This window comes from Hevea brasiliensis, chromosome 16, assembly GCF_030052815.1.
Source record: "Hevea brasiliensis isolate MT/VB/25A 57/8 chromosome 16, ASM3005281v1, whole genome shotgun sequence".
NCBI classification, from domain to species: Eukaryota; Viridiplantae; Streptophyta; class Magnoliopsida; order Malpighiales; family Euphorbiaceae; genus Hevea; species Hevea brasiliensis.
In genome coordinates this window covers 3116182-3141115 of record NC_079508.1, presented here as the reverse complement: position 1 = coordinate 3141115, position 24934 = coordinate 3116182, and the positions used below count along the sequence as shown (strand labels likewise).

Here is a 24934-nt window from a genome sequence, read left to right as displayed (position 1 = left end):
TGAAAATATTAATTATTTTTTAACTTTACTTTAATTATTATTATTCTCAATATTTTTATTTTTTTTTCACATATTTTTACATTTCAATGATATTATAAAGAAATTTTAATTAATTTTTAATATTATTTTTATAAAAATATTTATCTAATAATTTTTTTAATTCTTATAAAAAAATGGAGCTAGTATTAAATTAGTATTTATTTGTAAATATTTTTTAATTTTTATAAAATATAATTAATTATTGATTTAAATTATTTTAATAGGCTAAGTTTATGAAAGAGATTTCTCTAGCATAGTATAAAAAAAATTAATATAGTTGACAAAAATTAATATAATATATATATTTGAAATTAAATTGTCCCCTATAGTTTTATGAAAATAAAATTAATAAAATTCTATATAATTAAAATTAAAATTAGATAAAAATAATTAGATAACACTTTAATTTTTGAAACAAAAAACAATCGATTTCTAAATATAACTAAAATAATTAGAAATCTATAGAAATCGGTTCCTAATTTATTTTAAAATTTCATTGATTTTGAAACCGATAAAACTCGGTTTCTAAATATAAAGAAAATAGAACCTAACAGAAATCGATTTCTAACTTTACTTTAAAATTTATTAAACCGACGAGTTTCCGTTTCTAATTTCGGTTTATAATCGGTTGCTAATTGATTTTTAATGATTTAACATGTTCTATCAAATTTCTATTTCAAAATCCATTTCAAATTATAAACCGACATAAATTCGTTTCTAAATTCAGTTTCTATTCTGATATTTTCTATATAATTAATTATATATTAATACATAGAGTTTAAAAAAATAGGCCTAATCACACTAAAAAAAATTAAATTTAGATTATTTTATTTAGATTTTTGCCTTTTTTAAGTGGAAAGACTATTATAGCCTTAACACCTTGAGATCCAATGAGGCATATGTTCATATGTTTCTTGGATGGTGAAATATAAGATCACTAAAATGGAATTTAGGTGGGTCATGAAGTTTACTTGCCCTTTTCTTATGAGTGAGTGTTAGCCCATCAACTTTTTACTTTTAATACAACAATTTGAAATTCAAATGTTGATAATATCCTGAGCCTCCAAAATGTATTCATCATAGTATGCCACTTATGTTAACTATTTTTTTTTTTAAATGTGCATTTCATGTGTTCTGTATTCATTGTATATACTTATAATTTAATATTTTTATATAAAATATTTTATTAATTTTTCTATATAATATAATATTATTATACTATATTAATTATCATTATGATAATATAATAATTTTTCATTTTTTCATGACATGCATGTTATATGTATACTCATTTAAGTTAACGAAAACGAAAGTATATCAATTAAAATGAAAAATTATAAAAGTAAAATTTATTATGAAAAATTTATTGTTATAGTATAATTTTATAATTAATGTTTTATAAATATACAAATTTGATTATTTGTTATTTTGTTGTTTCATATATTTTCTTGTTAAATTTCTTCAATAATGAAGTATTGCATTTATAAGACTAATTAGCTTTTAATATTTTATAATTTTTATAAAAATATATATAATTAGAGTGAAAATTTTAAATTTTTTTAACTCTATTTAAGAGTTTATATATATAATAGTTAAATAAATTCAAATCGAGATAATTTCATATAATGTTGATTTTTTTTATTTATAGTTATTTTTTATTTGATTTTTAATTTTATATGCTAAAATTAATTGTGAACACTTATATTAATAAATATCAATATTATTAATTTTTATTTGATATATAATATTTTAAATAATTTCATATTTTCTTATGATATAGAGAAAAAATTTAAAATGAGATTAACAAATATATTAACACTAATAAATTAATAACTAAAGTTTTCTTTTTATATGAAAAAAATCTATGTTAATAGAATAAAAAATATTGACATTAGTATATTATTATTTTTAATTAGAATAATTATAGTAAAAATATACAAATAATTATTTAGTTTTCAGTAAAATACTTTATCATAATGTATTTTTAAATTAAATTTTTTATATTTATTTCTCTAAATGTAAACATCAAATTTCAATAAAGTAAATTGTTAAATCTAAAAAAGTAAAATTCAATTAAATGATATAATATTTGTATTCTTATAAAAATTAGACTATTTTTATATTAAATATCAATTTATGCTTATATTTAAATATAAATTTATTAAATTAAAATGATAATTCTATATTCAAAGTATGATTTTTAATTCTTTTTATTTGTATTCACTATTTGTCAAGTTATGATAAGATTATAATATTTAAAAAATTATTATATTTTTTTATATGTACATATATTAATATTTTTAAATTTTTAATAATATACTATTTTAAAATAAAAAAAATAGTGTTATAAATCTAGTCATCCTATTAATTATATTAATTTTATAATTAAACTCAATATTTTAAATAATATATATTTATCTATTTAAAATTTTTCTTATATATATAATTTGTTTTATATGCATAATTATATATTATTTAAAAATTTTTTATTCATAAAATTTTATTATATATGACATATTATAGTTATATATTATTTTTATAAATAAACGAATATTAATTTTTTGTACTAGTTTTCTTTTGTGTTATATATGTTTGTGTAACTTACATATTAGTCAATAATTAAAAATTTTAAAAATATATCTATAATTAAAAATATAAATTTATTTTATATAAAATATTTTTTAATGAAATTATAAGAAATTAAATTAAAAGAAAACTTTAAAAAATGAATAAAATAATTTATATATTTGGTTGATAATTTTTTTTACGTAAATTTAAATATTATTGTATTAAAATATTTTTTTATAAATAATTATAATTAAGGTAGAGATAAAAATCCATTAAGATTTATTAAAAAAAGTTATTCATATAAATAAATACTTTCTATATTTTATAAATAATATAAATAATGAAAGCATTTTTATAGAATTTTATTTTAAATTATACTATAATAAAACCTTAATTAAGTAGAATTTAGATATAAGTAGGATTAAAAATTTTAGATTTATATAAAGTATAAAATTATATAGATAATTAAATTTTAAGTCATAAGAATTTTAAATTTATATAAATTTCAAAATTAAATTAAATAACAAAAAATATAATTATATATACTATAAATAATGAAGGTCAATTTGGGTCAAGCCAGTGTTTCTTCCCTCATTTCATACATTTATATGTAGCTAGTTTTTTTTTTTGTTGCAAATATACATTGCACGATATTATACTCATTGTAAAATTTGTGATTTAATTTTTTTATATAATTTTTCATTAATTTTTTTTATATATTATATAATATTATCATAATACTATAAATACTATATTCAATTATTAAAATTAAAAATATTAATTTTAATGTCATTTTAATTAATTATATAAATAAACATATTTATTAATTTAAAATTATTTTTTTATTCGATTATATTTTTATGAAAGGTTTATGTTATATTATTAGTGTATAATATTAACTTAATTATAAACTTAAATTTAATATACTAAAAATATAATAATAAATTTTAAAAATATAAATAGGCAAAAATATTTAAAAATTAAAATAAATTAATAATAAATGCAAATTACTTGTTGAATTTGATTTATTTAAACTCTATTATTTTATTTTTTTAAGTTTAATTTGCATATCTTATTTTAATTTTTCATAATTTAAAATAATCTTAACTTATATAATGAAATTATATGTCTAATATGTGAAAGAAAATTATTTGTAAAATTAGAAAATAGAATAATTTTTGAAATAATTTTTTTTAGTTTAATTTATTATTATTATAAAATTTTTGTTTTTATTATATTGATATCTTGAAATTTTATATTGTTATATTTAAAACCTATTTAATATATTAATTGTTTAACATATTTAATAATTATTTTTATTTTTTAAATTATAGATTATATCACATATGTCATAAATACATTATTGATTAAAATATAAATATAAATTTAATTATACATGTTTTAATTAAAATTGAATATATCAGTTTAAGTTTCAAGTTTTTAATAAAAAACTATAACAAAATTTTTATATAATAATTTTTAAAAAAATAAAATTTATAAAAAAAATATAAATTTAGATTATTAATATTTATAAGAATTTTTTTATTAGTTAAAAAAGTAATAATACTTATAGGATTATAAATATAGAATTATGATATGTTTTTAGTGCAAGTAGAATTATTACTATAATAATATTAAAATTTTAATTTATATTAATTATTGTAATATTAAAAAATGAAATTAATAGGTATTTAATGACAAATCATTCGCCGCTAAAAGTTATTAGTGACAATATAATATATTGTAGAATTAGCGACTAAAATGTTTGGAATACATTAATTGCTTAAAGTATTTGCGATGTATCTTTTTGTCGCTAAATAAATAATGACAAATTTATATGATTAATCACAAATTTATATGATTAGCTATATGTTATTCTCTTTAATATCATTATTGGCAACGAATTATTTATATAAATATATTTTTTTATAATTTTATAAATAATAAATAGATCAATAATATTTTTTATTTTTTATTTTAATTATTACTTCTCATACATTTTTATATTTAATTGAAGTTAAGTACAAGTAACATTAAGAATTTTAAATTTATATAAACTTTAAAATTAATTTAAATAATAAAAATATAATTATAATTAATTTTAAAAATGAAGGGCAATTTAGGCAAAGTCAATATTCCTCCTTCATATATTTATATATTGTACAATCTCGAATTTTTAAATAATTATTTTATATGTAAATATAAATATTTTAGTCTAACCCCTGGTGTTGTGGGTTTTACGTAGGTACTTTCGTTTTGTGGCAATTCGACTCTCGCTCGGATCTACAATTTCGGGCTGAGCAGATAAGCTGCCGGAATCACTTCAAAACTGGAACAAAGTGATAGGCTACTCCACCATTTTCAGACGCCCCGGACGCGTTCCAAGCGTCAGAATTGGCATAGGTATACCCGAACTCTGAGTTTCTTCAATTTTATAGTGCTGAGTTTAAAATAAAATTCCATAAAATATTCGTAAGTCGTTAGAAAATTATAATTCCTTTTGTATTAGCTTAGTAATATTGCTAAGGACAGCAGTGCAAAATTTTAGAATTTTTAGAGCTCATTTTAATAAGGCATAGAAGCATAGATTTAAGGGCATTGGAGCATTAAATTTTAAAATTTATTATCGAGTTACATGCAACATTCAAATAAGTTATGTGACCTATGTGACTTCTGATGCCCTCTAGCCTACCAAAATACACTTTTGGCACATAATCGAAGTTCATTTGCCATTTAAGATTGAGAATTAACTTTTAATTCATTTAAACCCTAGCTTAAAGAGGGATTGTAACACCCTAGGCAAATCTCATATCGGCAAAACACGGGAGAGATGTTGGGTTTATAAGTTGGTGGTTCGTAACCCCTAGCAGCGCGTTTTAAAACCGTGAGGGCTTCGGCCCAGAGCGGACAATATCACTAGTGGGCCGGGCCATTATAGGGATTGAATTCAACTAACCTCCAAGGTGCAGAATCAATCAATCTTACTCCCTTAGGGTGCTCCTAAGACTCCAAATGTTGTCCCTTTAGCTTGTTCACCATGACTTACCAGTGGCTACCCTTAAGCTCTCTTTTCTTGTTTGTCAAACAACCAAAGTGAGATAGGCTTGCTTTAGTGAGAATTAATGGATATGGATGCACTAGAAACACTTTCTTGTGAATTAATTCAAAATGAAAATGGAAGTTTGTCTTCAAAATTAATTGAGAATTGAAGAAAAATGAAGAACTCCCATGGTTGCCGTCCAACATGAAAGAGAAAGGAGAGGATGATTTTTCTTCTTTCTTCATTTATATACATAAGACAAATTCACTTAAATACTTGCCACATGTCATGCTAGGATTGAATCTCACTTTTGGATGACTTAATCACATTAAGGCACTTGTCAAAGCTAGATTTAATATTCATTTAATCATCTTTCATGAATGAAAGACAAATGACAAGCTTGTATGGTGCCATGTGTCATCATCTCATGGTGCCACATGTTAACATGTGAAAAGACTAATTTGCCCTTATGTATGTCTTTGAGTTCTCAACCTAAAATTATTATTTCTCTTCTTAAAATTAATTTATATCATATATAAATTAATTAATTAATTAATCTCCATTAATTAATCTTGCAATTAAATTCATATTTAAACATTTTTAAATATAAATTTAATTTATATTATACATCAAATAACCTAGGTTTGGTTCCAAATCATGCTAGGGACTTTGCAATCTTATTGCAAATCAAACCTATTTAATTAATTAATTAAACTCTTTAATTAATCAATTAAATCATAATACACTTAGTGATTTGCTTGTGTAGATGTGTGACTTACTAGGCTCATTACTAATTGGCAATGAGAAATGATATTAACTCTTAATATCATTAGAACTATTTCTTACCATAAATAATTTCTCTAAATCATTATAGGTATCTCATAAAGCACGGTTGACACCTAGCATAGCATGCCATGGCCACCCAATTAGTAATAAGAAATACCTTAAATGAACCTTTTAATCATATGTTACCATGCACTAAAATCTCTCTATTACAAAATCCCAATTATAGCTGGAGTCATGGTTAATGTCAAATTATATATGCTATGAATATTATGTTCTCTTTTAATTCTAATTGTTGATTAATCAGACTTTTTTGTCAGAAACTTTTGTCAGAAACTCTTTTCCGACTAAGTCCATCGGTCCTGACCAGGAACTTTAATCATCAAGAATAATTAAATGAACATAGAATTTTGTCCCTATTTACTTAGGGTAACGAATCCCATCTTGATCAACACCTATCTCTATATATAACTAGTAGGAGCCAAAAAATGCCCATATACCTATACACAGTATGAGTATGAAAGCAATATCAAACTCAAACCACCTATATATAAGATAACTGTGTTATCTCAGGTCTAAAGATTATATGCAATGACAGTGCAATGACAAGAGTAAACTCCATGTGATTGTCATAAGTGTCACTGGTTCGGCCTACTTATCATATATAAGTGCCTATCATGTTTGTTAACAGTATGAGACTCAACACTCCAACTTGTTAATATCTCATTTTAATACTTTAGGAACAAACATAATTACAATATTTTCTGGATAAGCCATGTCCTTTGTAAAGTATCCTTGATCATGAACCAATTTATGATAATTTATACTAGAAATATTGTCACTCATATTCTTAATAACTTAAGAATAAAATTTCTAACAAAATATCAATGGACCTTTTTAATTACACATAAATAGATTATGTAAACAAAAAAGTGTAATTGCCTTTTATTAATAAAATATGTACAAGATACATATAAAATAACGTGCTCTAAAGATACTACGAACAATCTCCCACTAGCACTAGAGTCATTCATTGCAGTATCATAGACCCATCTTCTCAAGATGTCGGTCTAACTGAGCTTGTGACATAGCCTTCGTGAATGGATCAGCTGGATTTTCGGCTGATGCTATTTTCTGCATGGCCACATCGCCTCGCCCAACTATCTCTCTGATAATGTGATAGCACCTTTCTATGTGTTTGGATTTCTGGTGAGACCGGGGTTCCTTAGCCTGAATGATCGCTCTATTGTTGTCACAGTTGAGAGGAACTGCTGACTCAATGGAAGGAACTACTGCAAGTTCTATCATGAAATTCTTTATCCAAACAGCCTCTTTTGTAGCATTTGATGCAGCAATATACTCAGTCTCTGTAGTGGAATCAGTAGTTGTACTCTGTTTGGACAAAATTTTTTTTTTCTCTTTTTCCTTTTTGTATTTTCCTCTTATTTTTATTATTTTAAAATCTAAAACATAACAACTTATTAATATTGAGAAAAGTATAATTTTTCACATAAATATATGTAAAAATATAATTAAGATTTCTTATGACCTTATGGTTAAAATCAACAACCTAACTAAAATTAACTAATAAATTAAAAATAAAAATATGTTCATGCATATAAGGATATTAACATATTATAATTAATCTACATTTTAATAGATCGAAGAAAATTAAAAATTTATATAAAAATAATATTAATTATCCAAAATATTATAAGACGCATCAATATTAAAGATAAAAAGAAAAAAAGAAAAATCAATCTATTTTATTTTATATAAATATCATTAAATTTGTAAGCATATTGATTTTATTTGATATTTGTAATAATAACAAAATTCTAGTGATCACAATATTCATGTACAATTACCCTTATAAAAATGATACCAATGATATACAAAAACTCAAAAAATTTAAAAACTTATAAATAGATTTTACCCATTAAAAAAAAAAAAGACATAAAAAAATGTAGTAAAAAAAGAGAAAAATCACATTATAAATCCAATCTAATTAAGCTTGAGTTTTATTTACGAAAGTGTGTAAATGTAAAAGCTATCTTACTAATACTTTAAAAAAATAGCTACAAATTTACAGCAAATAAAATATTTGTGATAGAATAAGATTAATTAGAATATTTTATTTATTGATATAAATACAAATTTTTTTATTTAATTAAATAGTTTATTTTAACAATAATTTTATTTTTAATAATAATTTTATAATTTAATATTATAAGTTTATAAATATTTAAAATAATTTAAAATATAAATTATTATAAGTGAGATTCCGCGTTTGATATTATTTATTATTTTTATTGTAATAAACTAAATAATTTTTAATAAATCAATAATACTTATAAAATTAATAATATAAAATTATAATAAAATTTTTAGTATAAGAAAAATTACTATTAAAATAATATTAAAATTTTAATTTATATTAATAATAGTAATATTATAAATTAAAATTATTTATAGATTTAGCAAAGGATAAGTTATGAACAATGAATTTATATAAAATAGCCTATCACTGTAGAAAGTATTAGTGACGAATTAGTCATTGCTAATAATTACTATTAGGGGTGAGTGTTATTCGGTTCAAACCGAATAATGCAAATCAAATCGCCTTAATTTGGTAATTCGATTCGGTTTGGTTTGGTTCGGTTTTATATTATAAAAATTTTAGTTATTTCAGTTCGATTCAATTTTAAAAAGAAAAAAAATCGGTTAAACTGAATCGAATCGAATATGTTTATTGATATGTGAATTGACTTATTTTTATGGAAAATTTATGAATTATATGTAATTATATATATATAAATTATTTAATTTCATTGATTAATAGTTATTAGGTTCAAATCAAGGTTAAAATCAAACCAAATAACTTGAAAATCAAACCTAAATTAAAAAATCAATCAAAAATTAAAACTAATCGATTTAAACAGAACCAAATCGAAATAGAGCTGCTCGGTTCAATTCAATTTTTCATCCATTTCGATTCGGTTTAGTTTCTAAAATATGTAATTTGGTTTTCTTGATTTAGTTTGGTTCGATTCAATTTGAATTGAATGCTCACCCCTAATTACTACGGATGAGCGATTAATACACTATAGCTAAAAGGTAATAAGCGATAGATTTTCATCACTAAATTATATTATTAGTGACAAATGTATATTGTCGCTCTAAATACATTTTTATTGACTTTTTATAAATAATATAAATTATGAAGAATATTCTTGGCAACACTAATATTCCCCTTCATAAATTTATATAAATTATAATAAATATAATATAAATATTTATAGATTAAAGATTTAAGATTTAAGCAAGTAATCTTAAATTTTATTCAAAATAAGTGGAAGTTTTTTTCATTTATTTATAATATTAAAAAAATTTAATTAGGCTATAAATTGTGTAATTGTACAAGTTTTCATGATATATAAAACAAAAGAAAAAAAAAATTTTTTTTTAAAAAATATTGTCCTAATTAATCTTAAACCAAATAAAATTCTATTTATCAATAAATTTTAATAATTAGCATATCTAAATCAAATATAAGGTGGAATTTTTTTTTTAATCATGCAAGTAAAAATATTCAGCCATTCAATTTTTTAATACAAATTTTCAAAAATTTAATATATATATATATATATATATATATATATATATATATATATAAACTCAACTCAACTAATTCTATCCAAAAATTTGAGTTCGGAACTATCATTATAGGACAAAGGGTCTCCATTTGTCCTATAATAACAGTTTTGCTTCTATTTACCATAATAATAGTTCTGCTTCTATTTTTACATTAGCTAAAAACTAAAATTACTAGCTGATTAAGGTAACGTATGTTTTTATTTTTTTTTTTCTCTTTATTTAGATTTATTTCTTGACCCAATCCGCCAAAAGTCTATTTGTTAAAATCATAAAAATTAGTTAAAAAGAAAAACTCCTATGGTTAATTGGATTATGCATGGAGAATAACAATCACCAAATTCAAATGGAAAAAAATAATCTCTTCAAAAACAGTCAATTCTGTGCCATTCATTTGATGTAAATTGATAATAAATGTCGATCATTTTACCATATATTGCTATTCATTGCCAAATGTAGAGAAAAATTATTTAAAAAAAAAAAAACACACACACACACACAACGATGCTTACAGCAGCTTCACTTTTTCATTTCTGTGTAAAGATTTTAGAGTAGGAAATTATTAAATTCCTAAGAGAAACCTCACCTCCTCCATTCTACAGAATGAACTTAAAGAAGAAAAAATATAGTTTGGATTAATCTAGCATTAAGCATACTTTAAGGGACAATGCAGTTTTGCGGATCAAATTCAGTGTATCCTACATCAACAAGACAAAGTCCATCAGGGGGTGCTGGGGGAGCGCTTGCACGTCTGCATGAAGCATCCATCAGCTTTAGCAATATATTTTCTTCTGCACCTGCAGCCGCTTCCCTTATCGATGTTGCCAGAAGAACTCGGACCATCTTTCACACAATTATTCAAAAAAGAAACAGAATCGATATAAATTCTCAGTAACAGTTGATAATTGCAGTCCTACGATGTTTGGAATTAACCAACCTAAATGTAAACTTCAACGAAGTTGCCATCAATTTTTAACTATTTTAATACAAAATGAAAGCTGATATTTAGACAATTTAATTGAGCAGCATTTCCAAAATCAATTTATCAGTTCATGCTAAATTCTAACATTAACTTTTCTCACGTATAGGTTCAAAATTTATTACCAAACAAAAATATGGTAATTCTGCACTTGAAATTTCATTAGACAAATACATTCATGCTGATACATTGACAAGTGTATGTAAGTAAAAACCTTGCGCAGGAACCGATTAGCCACCAGCTCAACACACATAACTTTTCTTCCTTCTGCATGATCCTACAAAAATTGCAGTGTTATTAATAACCATCAACAGATTGAAGTAGGTAACATATCATTCATCAAGTTTAAATTTAATCACCTCCAATGGCGAGATGCAGCTCAGTTAACAGTTAGTTTTTGGAATAGTAGCCAAAACCAAACAGAAAACAACAAAATTAAGAACGAAAACCAAAACTAAACTTATTGATTCAGTTAATCATTATTTTTGGTTTAATTTATTGATTTCAAATCAATTAGTCGTCACCCGTTTACCCATGAGTTTAGTTAACCCACTTCCTTCTTGCCAACATGTACAGAAAGCTTTCCTTTACAGCGTCAGGACCCAAATGATGCAGAAGATGTTGATCCAAGTTCATAACTGGAAACGACAATCATGGCAACTAATTATTCTTCTCATGTTCCTGTAATCAACGCTTTAGTGATATTACACTATCTGTTGTTCCACTTCACCCAACTTTGGGCAACGTTTACTCACGTGTACAATGTCCTTTTTTGTTCACTAACATCAGTTCCATTTTCATTTCTTCTACCTATAAACAAGCAGCAGAGCATGCGCGTTGGAGACTAAATTCTCCAGGCCAATCACACATGGGATTGTATCCGTAATCCTAGTGATGCTTCTGTGATTGGCGGTAAATGGGTATATATTATTGAAGTGAAATCTGATGCCACTCTTGATAGGTATAAAGCTCACATTATAGCCCAGGACAAAAATAGAGTAGTTGACCATGAAGAGACCTCTCCTGCCCAAACTCTTCTTCTTGTTGCTTCTACCCAAAAAAAAAAGGTCTTTACATCAAATGGATGCAAAGATTGCCAATATTGCATGTAGCTTCCTCCTGGTTTCCCACTTTCCAATCCCAACCCAATTCAGTGAGAAAACAAATCCAACTATGGTTTCATGCAGGCTCCAACAGCTCGATTTGAAAATTATGCACTAAGATTTCTTCTAGATTTCAACCATGGTTTTAAACCTGGCTCGGTTTGAGAACTAGTGAAAACAAAGGGTTAAAAGTTTAAGATTCAACCAAGAATGAATTGGTATACTGTTCATCCTAAATATTGTTCAACAAATATTAAATTCATATTATGTAATTAATGTTCTTTTAAATATTAATATTAGTGTATTAATTTTTTTTAATATTTATATAATTAATTTTAATATATTAAATTATATATTATAAATGTGTCATTTTAATATTTAACCAATTTGCCTAAATTACTCATAAATTTGAATTTACATTAATTAATTTTTAGTGAATAACTATTTTACAAAATTGACTACCCAAAGATGCCAGTTATATTGTGTTTAGGGTGTTAAAAAAAAAAAAAAAACATGGTCAATTTGTATTTTTGCATGTAGAGGTTTGCCACAAATAACTAAACAATGACTACTACATGCATAAAATTGAGTTTTGTATAAAAAAAAAAAGAAAAAAAAAGCAACAAAAAAAAAATGAAACCCTGTTGATCCGTGTGACCCGTGACTGGATCGATCATGTTTTAATGGTTTTGACTGGGTTTTATCATTTCCGGGCTTTAGGGGTAACCCAGACCAGCCATAGGCCCAATTCCCAGTTTTTCCAGTTGAACCGGCCAGGTCGGTTTGGATTTGAAAACTATGATCAACAAAGCCCTTATGATTACTAATTATAAACCATTCCACTGATAGAATAATTATCCTTCTGAAATAACAGTTCTTCTACAGTTTCAATTCTTTTGAGTTCAATTTGGGAAAACCACACGCCCCTGTTGTTTAGCTTCAATAAAATTAATTTTCATGATAAAAACAAATTAGAAATATAAGGAATTGCTTAAAAAAGCTTAGTCCATGAAAATGAAGGATATAGTTCATTAGAGCCCAACATAAGGGGAAAAAAACATTCAAGGACCACATGGTTGCACACACAGGCTCGGATAAAATGCATGGTAAGAAGCATGCACATAATTTGATGGACTTCAAGACAACTTGAACAAAAAGCCATATGAATTGTAAAGGGGAAAATGGAACAAATGTAACTTTGCGAGAATGAGTTAAGGTAAGAAACATTTACTGAACATGGTAATCTGGCCTCTGTGGCTCGAGCATGATAAACGAAGCATTCTGTTGGTGGACCTCTGAAAAAGAGATATTGTTGGCTATCAAATTGAAGGATTCCAAACATGAATGAATGAAAATATTAACAATTGTTATCATCAAACAAATCGGTAAAGCAGCTGCAAATTCCACAACTAATCCAGAATATTCAAATGAACTGGTCAAACTTTGAACAGTAACCAAATGTTAGGTTGGGATTGCTGAAATTAGATTGTTGCAATATAAATAGCAAATTGATAGCATACATCATTATGCGAAAAAGAATTTAATGAAATATTAGTTTGAACAAAAATAATAAGAACAAGATCCCAGAAGCAACATACCAAATGCATTAAGTGACTAGGGAGGGATAGTCCAGGAAATCAAAATTTGAGAATATTCAGCCTATGTCAATAGAAAGGTCGACTTCTTACACTTTGTGATATAAATGATGGGTACTTGAGAACATCAAAAGTTAGGCACAACCTAAATGAATAGTGAAAGAAGGACAACTAACGATAGAGTTGACAACCCACAACAATACGAAACATTTGAGACCATGTAAAATTGTGATTCTTTTTTATGTACAATTAAAAGCAAACTGCTGCAAAAGTCAAAGGTAGCATTCAGTACAAGGCAAGGCAAAATGATGAAAAAGAGTAACTATTATTTAGCAGATCATAAAGCTCCAAATTGAGCATGCAAAAGTGTGAAGTCATCCAACACATTTCAATGTAATCTTGTCGATCAAACCAAGACATAAGTATTTTCTTTCTGAATTTGATGTCTAATGAATATTTTTGATGAATTTATATAAATCCAATCTTAATAACAAAAAACTTTGACTAAATTAATAAAAACAGCAAAACTACTGGTATAAGCAATGAAGCAGAAATTGTCTTTTTCCTCATAATTCTTACTCATTTCTTGAAGCTTTGGTGTCTCGTGCAAATATTTTGTAGGACAACTTTTTTCCTTCTAGCTGTTGTAAAAGCTTGTTAACTTTGCATATATTGAATGTTGTAGGCTTATTCGCACCTTCGAGCTCACATTTGTCGCTAGTAATAGATTTATCCCCATTCTCCCTACTAGTGAATTCACCACATCCATATCTTTGTTTATCATATTTTTCATCAGTAGTAAAATTTTCAAGATCCTCCCTCTCTTCTCCATCATTAAGTGGAAAAATATACAAATAGCGCCTCCATTTGGCAGAAAAATTAGGATGGAATACACGTGAAACCTATCACAAGTTACAAATCCTATTAGTATGCAAAAATGGTCACTATTAAAAAATCAAGTAGTCAAAAGTTTGAAGCATTCGGTACCTCAGAAACGGATATAACCCTAAGTTTTCCGGGTGCTGAACTATTGATGGCATCTTCAATTTCATGAGGTCTAACATCCTTTCTCCAAGTATCTGAGCATACAATTGCCCCAAAAGTTAAATCCAACTAAACAACATAATATTATCCCCTGAAACATTAATGAGAACTTTTCAGTTAATTTTGCATGCATGTCCTGCAAACAAGGTGTTTCATCTTTGAGTGAAGTTCAGAAGTAAGAACAATAGATTTGTTATCATAAAAACTCTACAAAATATGAAACATCCATTTCTTTTAGAATTTATGAAAAAGTTCAAATGATGAAACACTGTAGCACCCTCCAAAAGAAGAAGGTTTGACTAAAAACTTAGTGTACAGTGACTTGATGATCATTAGTAGACTGACAATTAATTAGGAATTTGATAATGGCTTATACTGCAGCAGCTCCACTAGAAGAGGTTAAGAGACAGACTCACAGACAGGCCACATCCAGAGCCCTCCAAACCAAATCTCCCTAGTCCCTAGTTACCCCATGGGATATTTCAAGGCCTATCACTAGCTTAGAAATTACACTCACTTTAGTATTAATTTATTATCCATAAATTAGGAGCATCTACAGTGTCTAAAGGCCCCATGATGTAAATAGCCAACTAATTCCTCCATGTGCAGAAAAGATCCTCACTAATTAAAGACATGAAGATAAATACCATAAAGCACCTTAATGGATCATGGACTCACGTGGTTCTCATTCTTTCTTCAACTAGAACGCTTCTTACAACTGATGTACTTGATAACCCTGGTAACCACCAATAATAAAAGTTTTCTTATAGAACATAATGCTTCTTTCTCCAGAAAGTAAAGCTACTTTGGTATATGGTATCTCCTTAAGCATGGAATTCCCCAAGAGGAAAAAAGATTATAGAGAGAGAGATTAAAGGAGGAAGAAGAAATTATTCAAAGCAACAAAAATAGAAGAATTTAATTGGATATTTATCAAGCAAAGAAAAGAGCACCATAGAGCTCATACTGAAAATGAAGCAGCATTTCCCTTTTATGATGCTTCCTAATTCCTATTTTTTAGAATGTCAATAGATCCTTTGAGATCCAATGCAGCCTAGGAGAGAGTAGGAAGGAAAATTAAAGTAGATGGGATTTAGGATGCGAGAAAGTGTGGCAGGAAAGAACCTTGCGGAACATATATAAAAAAAGAGCTAATCCTAAGAAATTCAGGAGTAATTCTACAAATGAGACAATTTTTTTTTGTTTTCATTTCTATTTTCAGAAGAATACAAGAAAACCTTAACTGTTAGATCTTCTAAGAATTTATAATAATAAATGCAAAACTGGAACTAAATACTAACCAATGATTTAAGGCTATATTAACGCCTTGAATTTTACTAAAACTTAAATCCCCAAATGCAGTAAATCCAACTCTTATTAATCAATTCCAAGTTTCAAGAACCTGAAAATAAAATAATTATCCAAAATATGAGGTCCTTGAATTTGGCCTGTCATAATTTGTATCACTACCCTGCAGTGGAAGAACAATTGCCCTCAAGTTTTAAGTTTTAAATTAGCAAGGGCCCAATTCATGATGTCATCCGTATTATGAAGAACATATCATAGTGGAATGTACGCAGATGTCTTCTATGTTTAAGTATCAATGATAATGGGAGATCAATCCTCCCAACAATACTATCAAATTTAGTAGGAATTACAAAGTCAATATAAGTCCATTCTACATCAATACCTTTCCATATAGTATATTTTATTGAATATAACATGGACTAGTGAATAAAGGCCAAAAGGCCATTAACAATAACTCGAATTGAAAATATGAAAGACTCCTTTGCCTGACATATTATAGAGTCTCCTTATATACTATACTTTGATCAAATTTTATTTGCTAAACGCCTGTCTTGCTTTCCACAGTCCACACGTATCAAGGACTTAGCAGCTGAAACTTGTGGTAGCAAGAGCCGTTTGGACTCAGTTGGCACATCAGCCTAAAAATCAAGGGCATTTTACTAATCTCTCTCTAGCTGCTTTATTGTAGCAGCTATACTCACTTTTAATGTATAATATAATTATAATGCATCAAATTTCTAGTTTAATAATATACCTAATGAACCTATGTTACCATTACAAAAATATTAAAAATATAAAGAAATTCCAAGTAGGATAAGAGATATCTACAGTAGCATAAATGGAAGACAAGGCACGAATGTGACTAAGGCAAAATAAGCACAATAAATTAAAATTATTTCTGCAGGAACATGGAAACAGCAATGCTACTTTGCAAGGCCAATTCGACTCACTGAATTTACCATAATGATTTAAGTTTTATTAGAAAATAGAAAAGTTAATAATGAAAAAACAATGTTTTGACATCATTAACAACATTAGACATCCCTATTAGAATAGGTTACATGGGTCCATCTTATGATAAGGTCCTAATGCAAGGTCTCTTGAAGTTACAGTTAGATTTCCTCAAACCATTATCATTGACATCATCATGCATCAACAGCTAGGAAGAACTAATACTGTTTAAATTCATTTTTCTATTTGCAATATCCAAAAAATTCCATCAATACTTCAACATCAGCAGATACAGATTTTTCAATTGAACATTAAAGTAGCAGATCATTAAGATAAAAAATTGCATTCATTATTCAAGACATTAAAACCTCCAGGCAAGAGAAAAATTGGACTTTGATTAAAATTACTTTAATAGAAAAATGTTTACAAAGCACACCACACTAAATTTTACCAATACAGTGAGTCAATAATTAAAATGGTAAGCTTATTATCAAGTGACTGAAGGCAAGGATTTATTAAAAATAATAACTATACAAGTTAAATATAAATAACAGAACTCAAAGGAAAAAAAGTTAATATAATCACGTACAGAACGAACAAATTTGTCGAAGAGCTGAGACACCTTTGTCCGTGCGCCCAGCTACCACAGCACAACCTTTGAGGGGTTTACACTTGTCCTTTAGTTGTTGAGATTTCTTCTCATCAATAAATCTCCCAAGCGACCTTTCTACTAAGCTGTAAGAAGAAAAGAAGTTAATGCAATAAAGTCAGATAAAATGTACTAATTAAAATAGAAGCGCTTATTTGTAAACTTACAAAATTCATTTAGCCTATTCAGTTATAGAGATAAGAATGTTAAGGTGGATGAGTGACCATACTAGACTAAATAAAGCCCGTAATGAGAGTATTAGAGAAAATGTAGGAGTGGTGCCAATTGAAGATAAGTTGAGAGAAGGGAGATTGAGGTGGTTTGGTCATGTGAAGTGTAGACATACGGAAGCTCCAGTTAGACAAGTAGAGCACATTAGGTTAGAGGATAGAAAGAAAAAAAGGGATGTACCTAAATTGACTTAGAGGAGAGTAGTACAACATGACCTAGAAACATTACACATCTCTGAGGATTTAACCCAAAATCGTTTAGAGTGGAGAAAGCGAATCCATATAGCCGACCCCAAATTTTTGGGATAAAAGCTTAGTTGAGTTGAGTTGAATTGAGTTATAGCCATTTCAAGTCCTAGTAATTCTTTTACAATATTTCAAAGTAACAAACACATACAAAGATGAAGAGAAGGATTGATGCTCTTATATAAGAGTCCCAAATGCAAGTAACTAAAATGACCACAACAGAACAAAAGGGAGATCTTTCAATCAATAAGTAGGCTGCATCAAACTAAAAGCTGACAGGAAACAACTTACCCCTGGACAGTGTTCAAGCCAGGCTGTTTCTGCCACCCATCAAATGATCCCCCGTTATATGAAAGAACTATCTTGAATGTTACTCTTGCCCACCTACCAAACTTTTCTTTATTTGAAGAATCGTCTAATTGAGTCTTACAGGAGATCTCTTGAATTTTTACATCATCATGAACAAAAGGCATCTGCAAAGGAAATTATCTAAAATAAATAAAACAAATGAGAATATCATATAAGATAGTGGCTAATGGCTAGAGAAATCGTTAACTTTGTGCACTTCTTAAATTGTATCCTACACTTAAAATTTTATCAATTCAATTCAAATATGATAATAACTTAAGGTGCTCAGAACATGCTTATGAAGTTCAACCCACTAGAGAAAACACAAAAATAGAGCCTAATTGATTTTAAGCTAGTCAAAATCAACCAAAGTAAAGAATTTAATCACATTAAAAGCATGTTAAAATAAATCTTTAATCTTCGTTTGTGCCTTTATTTTCTACTTCTTGTTACTTTCTTGGAGGTTTATAATTTACAGTTAGTTACAAATTAATTGAATAATAAACGGTTTAAAGGATGAAAAAGCAACTATCTTTACCACATTAAAAACATGGAAATATTTCAAAATAATCCTCTCTTTTGGTGTTGATTACACAATATACATATGTGGTCATCTTTTAAAAATTTATAATTGGCATCCTTGAATTAGGGTAGGATTTTACGTTAAGTAGTTCTTGACAAATGCAATCCAAGCTCATAAATATCCTGAACCATAACCATTCAACCATTTAACTTCCTCACAACAAATGCTAAAAAACAATAACAACAGCAATAATATAATTGCACAGAGAAAATAAAAAATTAAAATTACAATTTCTAATCGAAAGAAAAAGAAAAAGAAGATAAAATAAGAAGAAAAGGTGTATTTAATCCACCTGAGTTCCAAACAACTCTAACAATGACGAGTGCCCGTTCACCACATTCGAATAAAATTCAACAACTTCTTGCCAAGGCCTTGCATACATGAATTGAAAGCTCTCCCTGTCACATTTTAACAAAATTGAAACCAAACCAAATATGAAAAGGTGAAAAAGGAAAAAGAAAAATTAAAAGAAGAAATTTTGCCTGGCTGTCCATCTGGAAAACTTGCAAGAATCTGTGTGATTAAAGTGAACATGGACTTCTTTTGGTGTCTGCGTCTGTGACTCTTCCTCCATCTGCAGATATCTTAATCGTTGAATCTGCTGTCTAATATTAACAGAAATTGGAAGTGGTCTGGCTGCCCAAGAGAAATCTCTTAACATGCCAAGTTGAGGTACTCCAAGAGGGTAAAATTGTTTACTGTTAATAAAAGAAGAAGTTCAAACAACTATACATATTCTAATTGAAATTAAATTAGGTGAGTGAAAATTAGGATAAAATTATTGCACATCAGATGTAAGTATGCACATTATGAAACTCTGTGAGCTCAACAGAGATGAACAAATAAATAAACCCAAGAACAAAAATTCGGAAAAACAATGATATTTCAAACCACATTCAATCAAATATTGCATTAACAAAAAGTTAACTGCCAAAAGAATAAAAAAAACACACCAATTCCAACCATTTTCGTCACTAAAAAAGCTTCAATAATTTTTCCGGAAAAATGATTAGACAAATCAATTAAGTAAAAGAACCCTTTAAAAAATAAATAAATCATCAAGGAAACAAAAGGAACATACCCAATTGAAAAAAGAAAATCTTTAGGGGAAAAGCAAGGGTTTTTAAGGAAAAAAAAAATGGCGCAGCAAAAGGTTATTCTAATGAGGGTGCACGGAGCTGAGCTTGAAGCCTCGAACTCAGGTTCTGGCAGCGAAGGATGAGTGAGGTCGCCAATCAGGATCGAGAGGAGTGGACTTGGCTCATGAGTATCGCGAGGCAACGACCAGTAAGAGGCCAATCGCCAACTACCGTGAGCAGGTCACTGAGAATGAAGAGTGAACCGGAAAAAGGAATTAAGAAATCGTGGAGAGACGGTGAGGGAACATAGACTAAAACGACAGTGTTTTGCTTTTTTCGACGTTCAAACGAAAACAATTTATATACAGGCAAAATATATTATTTGGTATCACTATTTTAACAAAATTAATTGTTTATTTTTTATTTTAAAAAATATATTACTCAGTCTTTTATTTATTTCGTTCATCCTTTAATTACTTCAACCGTTTTAAGCATGAGTTCGGATTTCATTCAGTTTATATAGTTTTAAAAATATAACCATATAGTCTTCTAGTTTCTTAATGATAATTTCTTTCTTATTTGAATATATTTAATAATAAAAAATTTTAATTTAAACTTGACAGAAGGATGAAAAAAAATAGATGAAAAAAATTATAAAGATTAACTAATCTATTTTTTAAAATAGAGAATCAAATAATTAATTTTGTTAAAATAGAAAAATTAAATAGTAATTTTACTTTATATTAATTATATTTAGTTCTAATTTGGATTTTTTCATGTTTAGCAAATACTATGAGTTAATCTTCTTATTTCAATTTAAAACTACATCCTATTAAGGAATTTGCTACCTTTGCAGCTCATAACAGAGTTAAACCACCAAATCTTTAATCGAGCAATAAGTTTCACTATCAGAAAATTATCACCTATACTTAAAAATCTAATGTTGTCGTGGGTTTTCTGGATGTTGGGTCTGACTGAATTAAGAGTTACCTGAAAGTCACAGATTAAGTGAGAGCCTGTGGGGTGTTAATAACTACTCCGATGCTCAAGTTGATACTCAAATTATGAACTAAATATTCAATATACTCGAATTAAGTGTTTTCTATTGCATACCTATTTCTGAAACTTTACCTTATTTATATAGTGATTGAGATGATAACTATATGAAACATTGGTTTGATCTTCGTCAATTCTCCATTTAAGTTGTAAAGGTACACATCCTAAAATTATGCTGAGAATTAGATGTGATCAGTAGCGTGATCTTTGTTTAGCTCGAACTCAATGAGAGTGTCGATCTCTCTAATCAGTCCGATCTCACAAAATAGGTTGGAATGCTTTTAGAGATCGCCTCCGAGCTCAGATCCTTTAGGTGTTTGAATATGAGCTCAGATGGGCAAACTCTATCCAGATCATCTTTATGGTCTTTTACATCATTAGTCCCCCCCCCCCCCCCCCCCCCAAACCAAGTTCGAATCTTTAGGTTTGAAAGAGTAATGACTTTTTGAAACTCAATGAGCATTAATAGCGTCCCTCTCAAAAGCTGCAAGAGATAAATGGTCATATTTGGCAATCGAGGCGAAAACTTTGGCAGCTTTTTGAATTTCCATCATTTAATGCACCTAATTATATATATGTGTGTTTTCTGTGTGAGGTTTGTTTTATCTGCTTTCTCTAAATTCTCTCAATTTCCTCAGATTAGTGACTTTGCAAACCCAGTTGAGACTTCGGTGAAGTTTCTTCTTTTAGTGAAAGGTAGTATTCTTGTTTCTAGTCTTCTCTTTTTCTCTACTCTCTTCTTTCTTCATTTAAGGATGAGTGATATCGATAGCCAAAGAAACGGCGAGTACTCCGTCCGTCCAATTTTCATGGAGTTTCGTTGAGAATGTGGGAACCAATGGGAGGGTTGATGTAGTGCAATATGTGTCGAGCCTGCTTGATTCTACTAGACCTAGCAAAAAGAAAACCTAAAAGCTAAGAAAATAGTCACTTTCGGTAGATAAGGTTCCCTCAGTTCTATTATCATCTGATCTTCTTCAAATAAGTGAAGAGTTCAATCTCTCAGGGGATCTATGTGAATTGATCAAGTGCTATGGGGACTTTCGTGCCGATCACTACTTCAATGAAGGAGAACAAATCGTAGTTTTTGAAGAGCAGTTGACGGTCAGAGTGCGATTTCCCTTGGAGCAATTTTTATAAAGATGTGCCAAATTATCATCGCATCTGCATGGCTCAACTTCATCCTAACTCTTGGCGGACTCTAGTAGCTTTCCGAGGTCTGTACTAAGCTAAAAATTTGATCCCTACGGTGAAAACATTTGTTGCTTTACATCACTTTGGGAGGCAGAAAAATGATCAGTACTAGTTTTTTCAAATGAAGCCAAACCGTGGGCTCTTTACCAAACTCTCATCCTCTCTAAAAAATTAGAAAGACAAATTCTTTATTTTTCAAAGCAAAATCCGCATGGTTTTGAGGGCATTCCGAGGAGCTGGAAATATTTGGCCAAGAAACCTTAGGGGAGAGATCATCTTGAATCGAAAGGAGGAAGCAGTTGTGTCAAAATTAAAAATCCAGGCCAATACCTGCCGGTATTTAAATGTCGATATTGTGAGTGCCAAACTGAAATGGTGGTTGGCCAATGTGGTGGCTGGGGAGCGCATCCCCTTTAACTTGCCGATCTCAGATTTAGAAAGGGTAAAAACCCTAGTTCTTGCTCTCTCAACTTAATATAAACTCACTAACTTCTTTTTAGTGTAGATATGGCTGGGACCGAAGCTAAAAAAACTACAAAGAAAAGAAAAAGGGAGTTCACTAAGTGAGTTCTTTAGAAGAAAGAGGCAGCCTCTTAAGCTGTTGTTTGCTGGTTTTTCAACCCCGCAAATGCACGAATTGCTAACAAGTAATAAAGTAGTGAGTGAAGTATCGTCCCACGAGGAATTTAGTTAGTAAGTACCAAGCTACACAGTAATTCTGAAGAGTGAATCAAATCTATTTTGGATGCTGAAAATAACTTTAAATAAAACTATCTATTGAAGCAATTCCAGAATTAAGATTTCACACTGTAATCTTATTATGGGTTTTAATATTGTCTATTCATTGGATTAAGAATCGTCACTTTGATGGAAATTAATCCTAAGATATCCTAGGTCCTCTCTTAAAGCACCTAAGGTGTGTTTCGATTAGAGCTAAACCATACTTTCGTTGGTGATTAGTCCTAAAAAAAATCCCTTAAGATCTTTGATTAATTATGGAACTCCACAAAAGTCATAAGCCTATCTCTAGATTCAAAATCCAGATTTTCTAGATTCAAAATCCTGATTTTCTAATATTAATCTTCACCTTTTAGTCCTTTAATTAATATCTGTAATCAATACTAGGTGGGTACCAACACAAAGCATGCATTAAGATCACAAGAAATTGAATCAAAGAATAAAACTCAGATCCGATAAATAAAACTCAATATTCATCCATAATAATAATTATGAGTGTTACTCTCCCAATTCCAGAATAAAGAAATTACTCACTCATGGTGAGTTTAACAAACATGATAGAAATAAAATAAAAAGGAAAAACATGAAATGTCTGCTTAATGAAATAGAACAAAAGAACCGAAGAGAATCTGTAGCCTTGATCTTGTGGAACTTTAGCTGAGGGGTTCCTCTTTGATGCTGATGCAATATTCTTCTAGACGGCTGTGTGAAAATAATGAAGGTGATATTGTCCGGCTTCCCCCCCCCCCTTTTTTTTTCTTCTACTTTATGCTACTCCTATTTATATACAATGTCTAGGGTTAGGTTTTCAAAGTCCTAGCAATGTTAGAAGTCTCTTCTCTTTGTCAAAAAATTGGAGCTGGAGCCAAATCAAGAAACTAGCTGTCGGCTGATACATGACCCGTGTATCACTACAGGACTCAGGGCCTTGTAATTTGTTGGAGCTTGAATTGTTGCATCTTGTATTGGGACAGGACTTTACATGGACCTTAGGTAGTTATACGGGCCTGATTACACAGCCCGTGTACTTTTGTACTTCAGGGAACTCTTCGAGACTGGCCTAGTAGAGACTTACACGGGTCTCCATATTTTACACAGGTCATGGTACATGGCCAGTGTACTTTGTTTCTTCCTTGGTTCTTTGGCTTTCTCCTGGTAGTAGGTTACACAGGTCTGTGGCTTTGCTTACACGACCTGTGTGAGGTGTATCTACAACACTTCTCAATTTTTTAGCCTTTCTAAGCTCTCTACTTTGCTCCTATGCCTTGTAACTTCTTCAAAACACCTGAAAACATACAGAAAACATAAAATTCAGAGCCTGGCCATGGAATTTACAAAAGTTGGTAAAATTGATGATTATGCATGAGATTACTTATCTAAATGCTATGAAATATTATACAAATGTACTTAAAAATATCTATATAATATAAGTGTATCAAATACCCCTAAACTTAAACTTTTGCTTGTCCTCAAGCAATTTGAAATTCCATTTTAAAATGCATGTTAGGGGAAAAACTCAGAAGCATAACCATAAATTCAATATGCATATAATTGGACTCCTTGAACTTTCATACCAATTCCCTTCCTTCAAGGCATAATGGTTTCAATAGCTACCTGCTTAAAACCTCACCCCCTTTTGTGATGTTTCAACTATTTGCTTCTCTATACAAGGCTATTAATAAGTCACAAATAACCTGTTTTATCAGGATAGACTTAAGAAATACTTGCTCTCCCAAATTTTGCCTCT

At 28.4% G+C, this 24934-nt stretch overlaps 1 protein-coding gene across 2 annotated transcripts; it reads right to left on the bottom strand.

Moving 5' to 3' along the window:
* Window positions 1-10592: 10592 nt before the first annotated feature.
* Window positions 10593-20518, bottom strand: LOC110663873 (uncharacterized). Of its 2 annotated transcripts, none has more exons than XM_021823334.2 (10): window positions 20202-20518; window positions 19603-19818; window positions 19413-19518; window positions 18481-18662; window positions 17654-17799; window positions 14749-14840; window positions 14341-14663; window positions 13392-13461; window positions 11278-11340; window positions 10593-10927 (listed from the first exon to the last, which is right to left on the bottom strand). In XM_021823334.2, the coding sequence occupies exons 2-10, from the start codon at window positions 19779-19781 to the stop codon at window positions 10742-10744; spliced, it is 1347 nt and encodes a 448-aa protein (XP_021679026.2). In that variant the 5' UTR covers window positions 19782-19818; window positions 20202-20518; the 3' UTR covers window positions 10593-10741. The 2 variants fall into 2 exon arrangements, with proteins under 2 accessions (XP_021679026.2, XP_021679027.2); XM_021823335.2 differs by having other exon boundaries at window positions 13398-13461; window positions 20202-20516.
* Between the last annotated feature and the right edge of the window lie 4416 nt (window positions 20519-24934).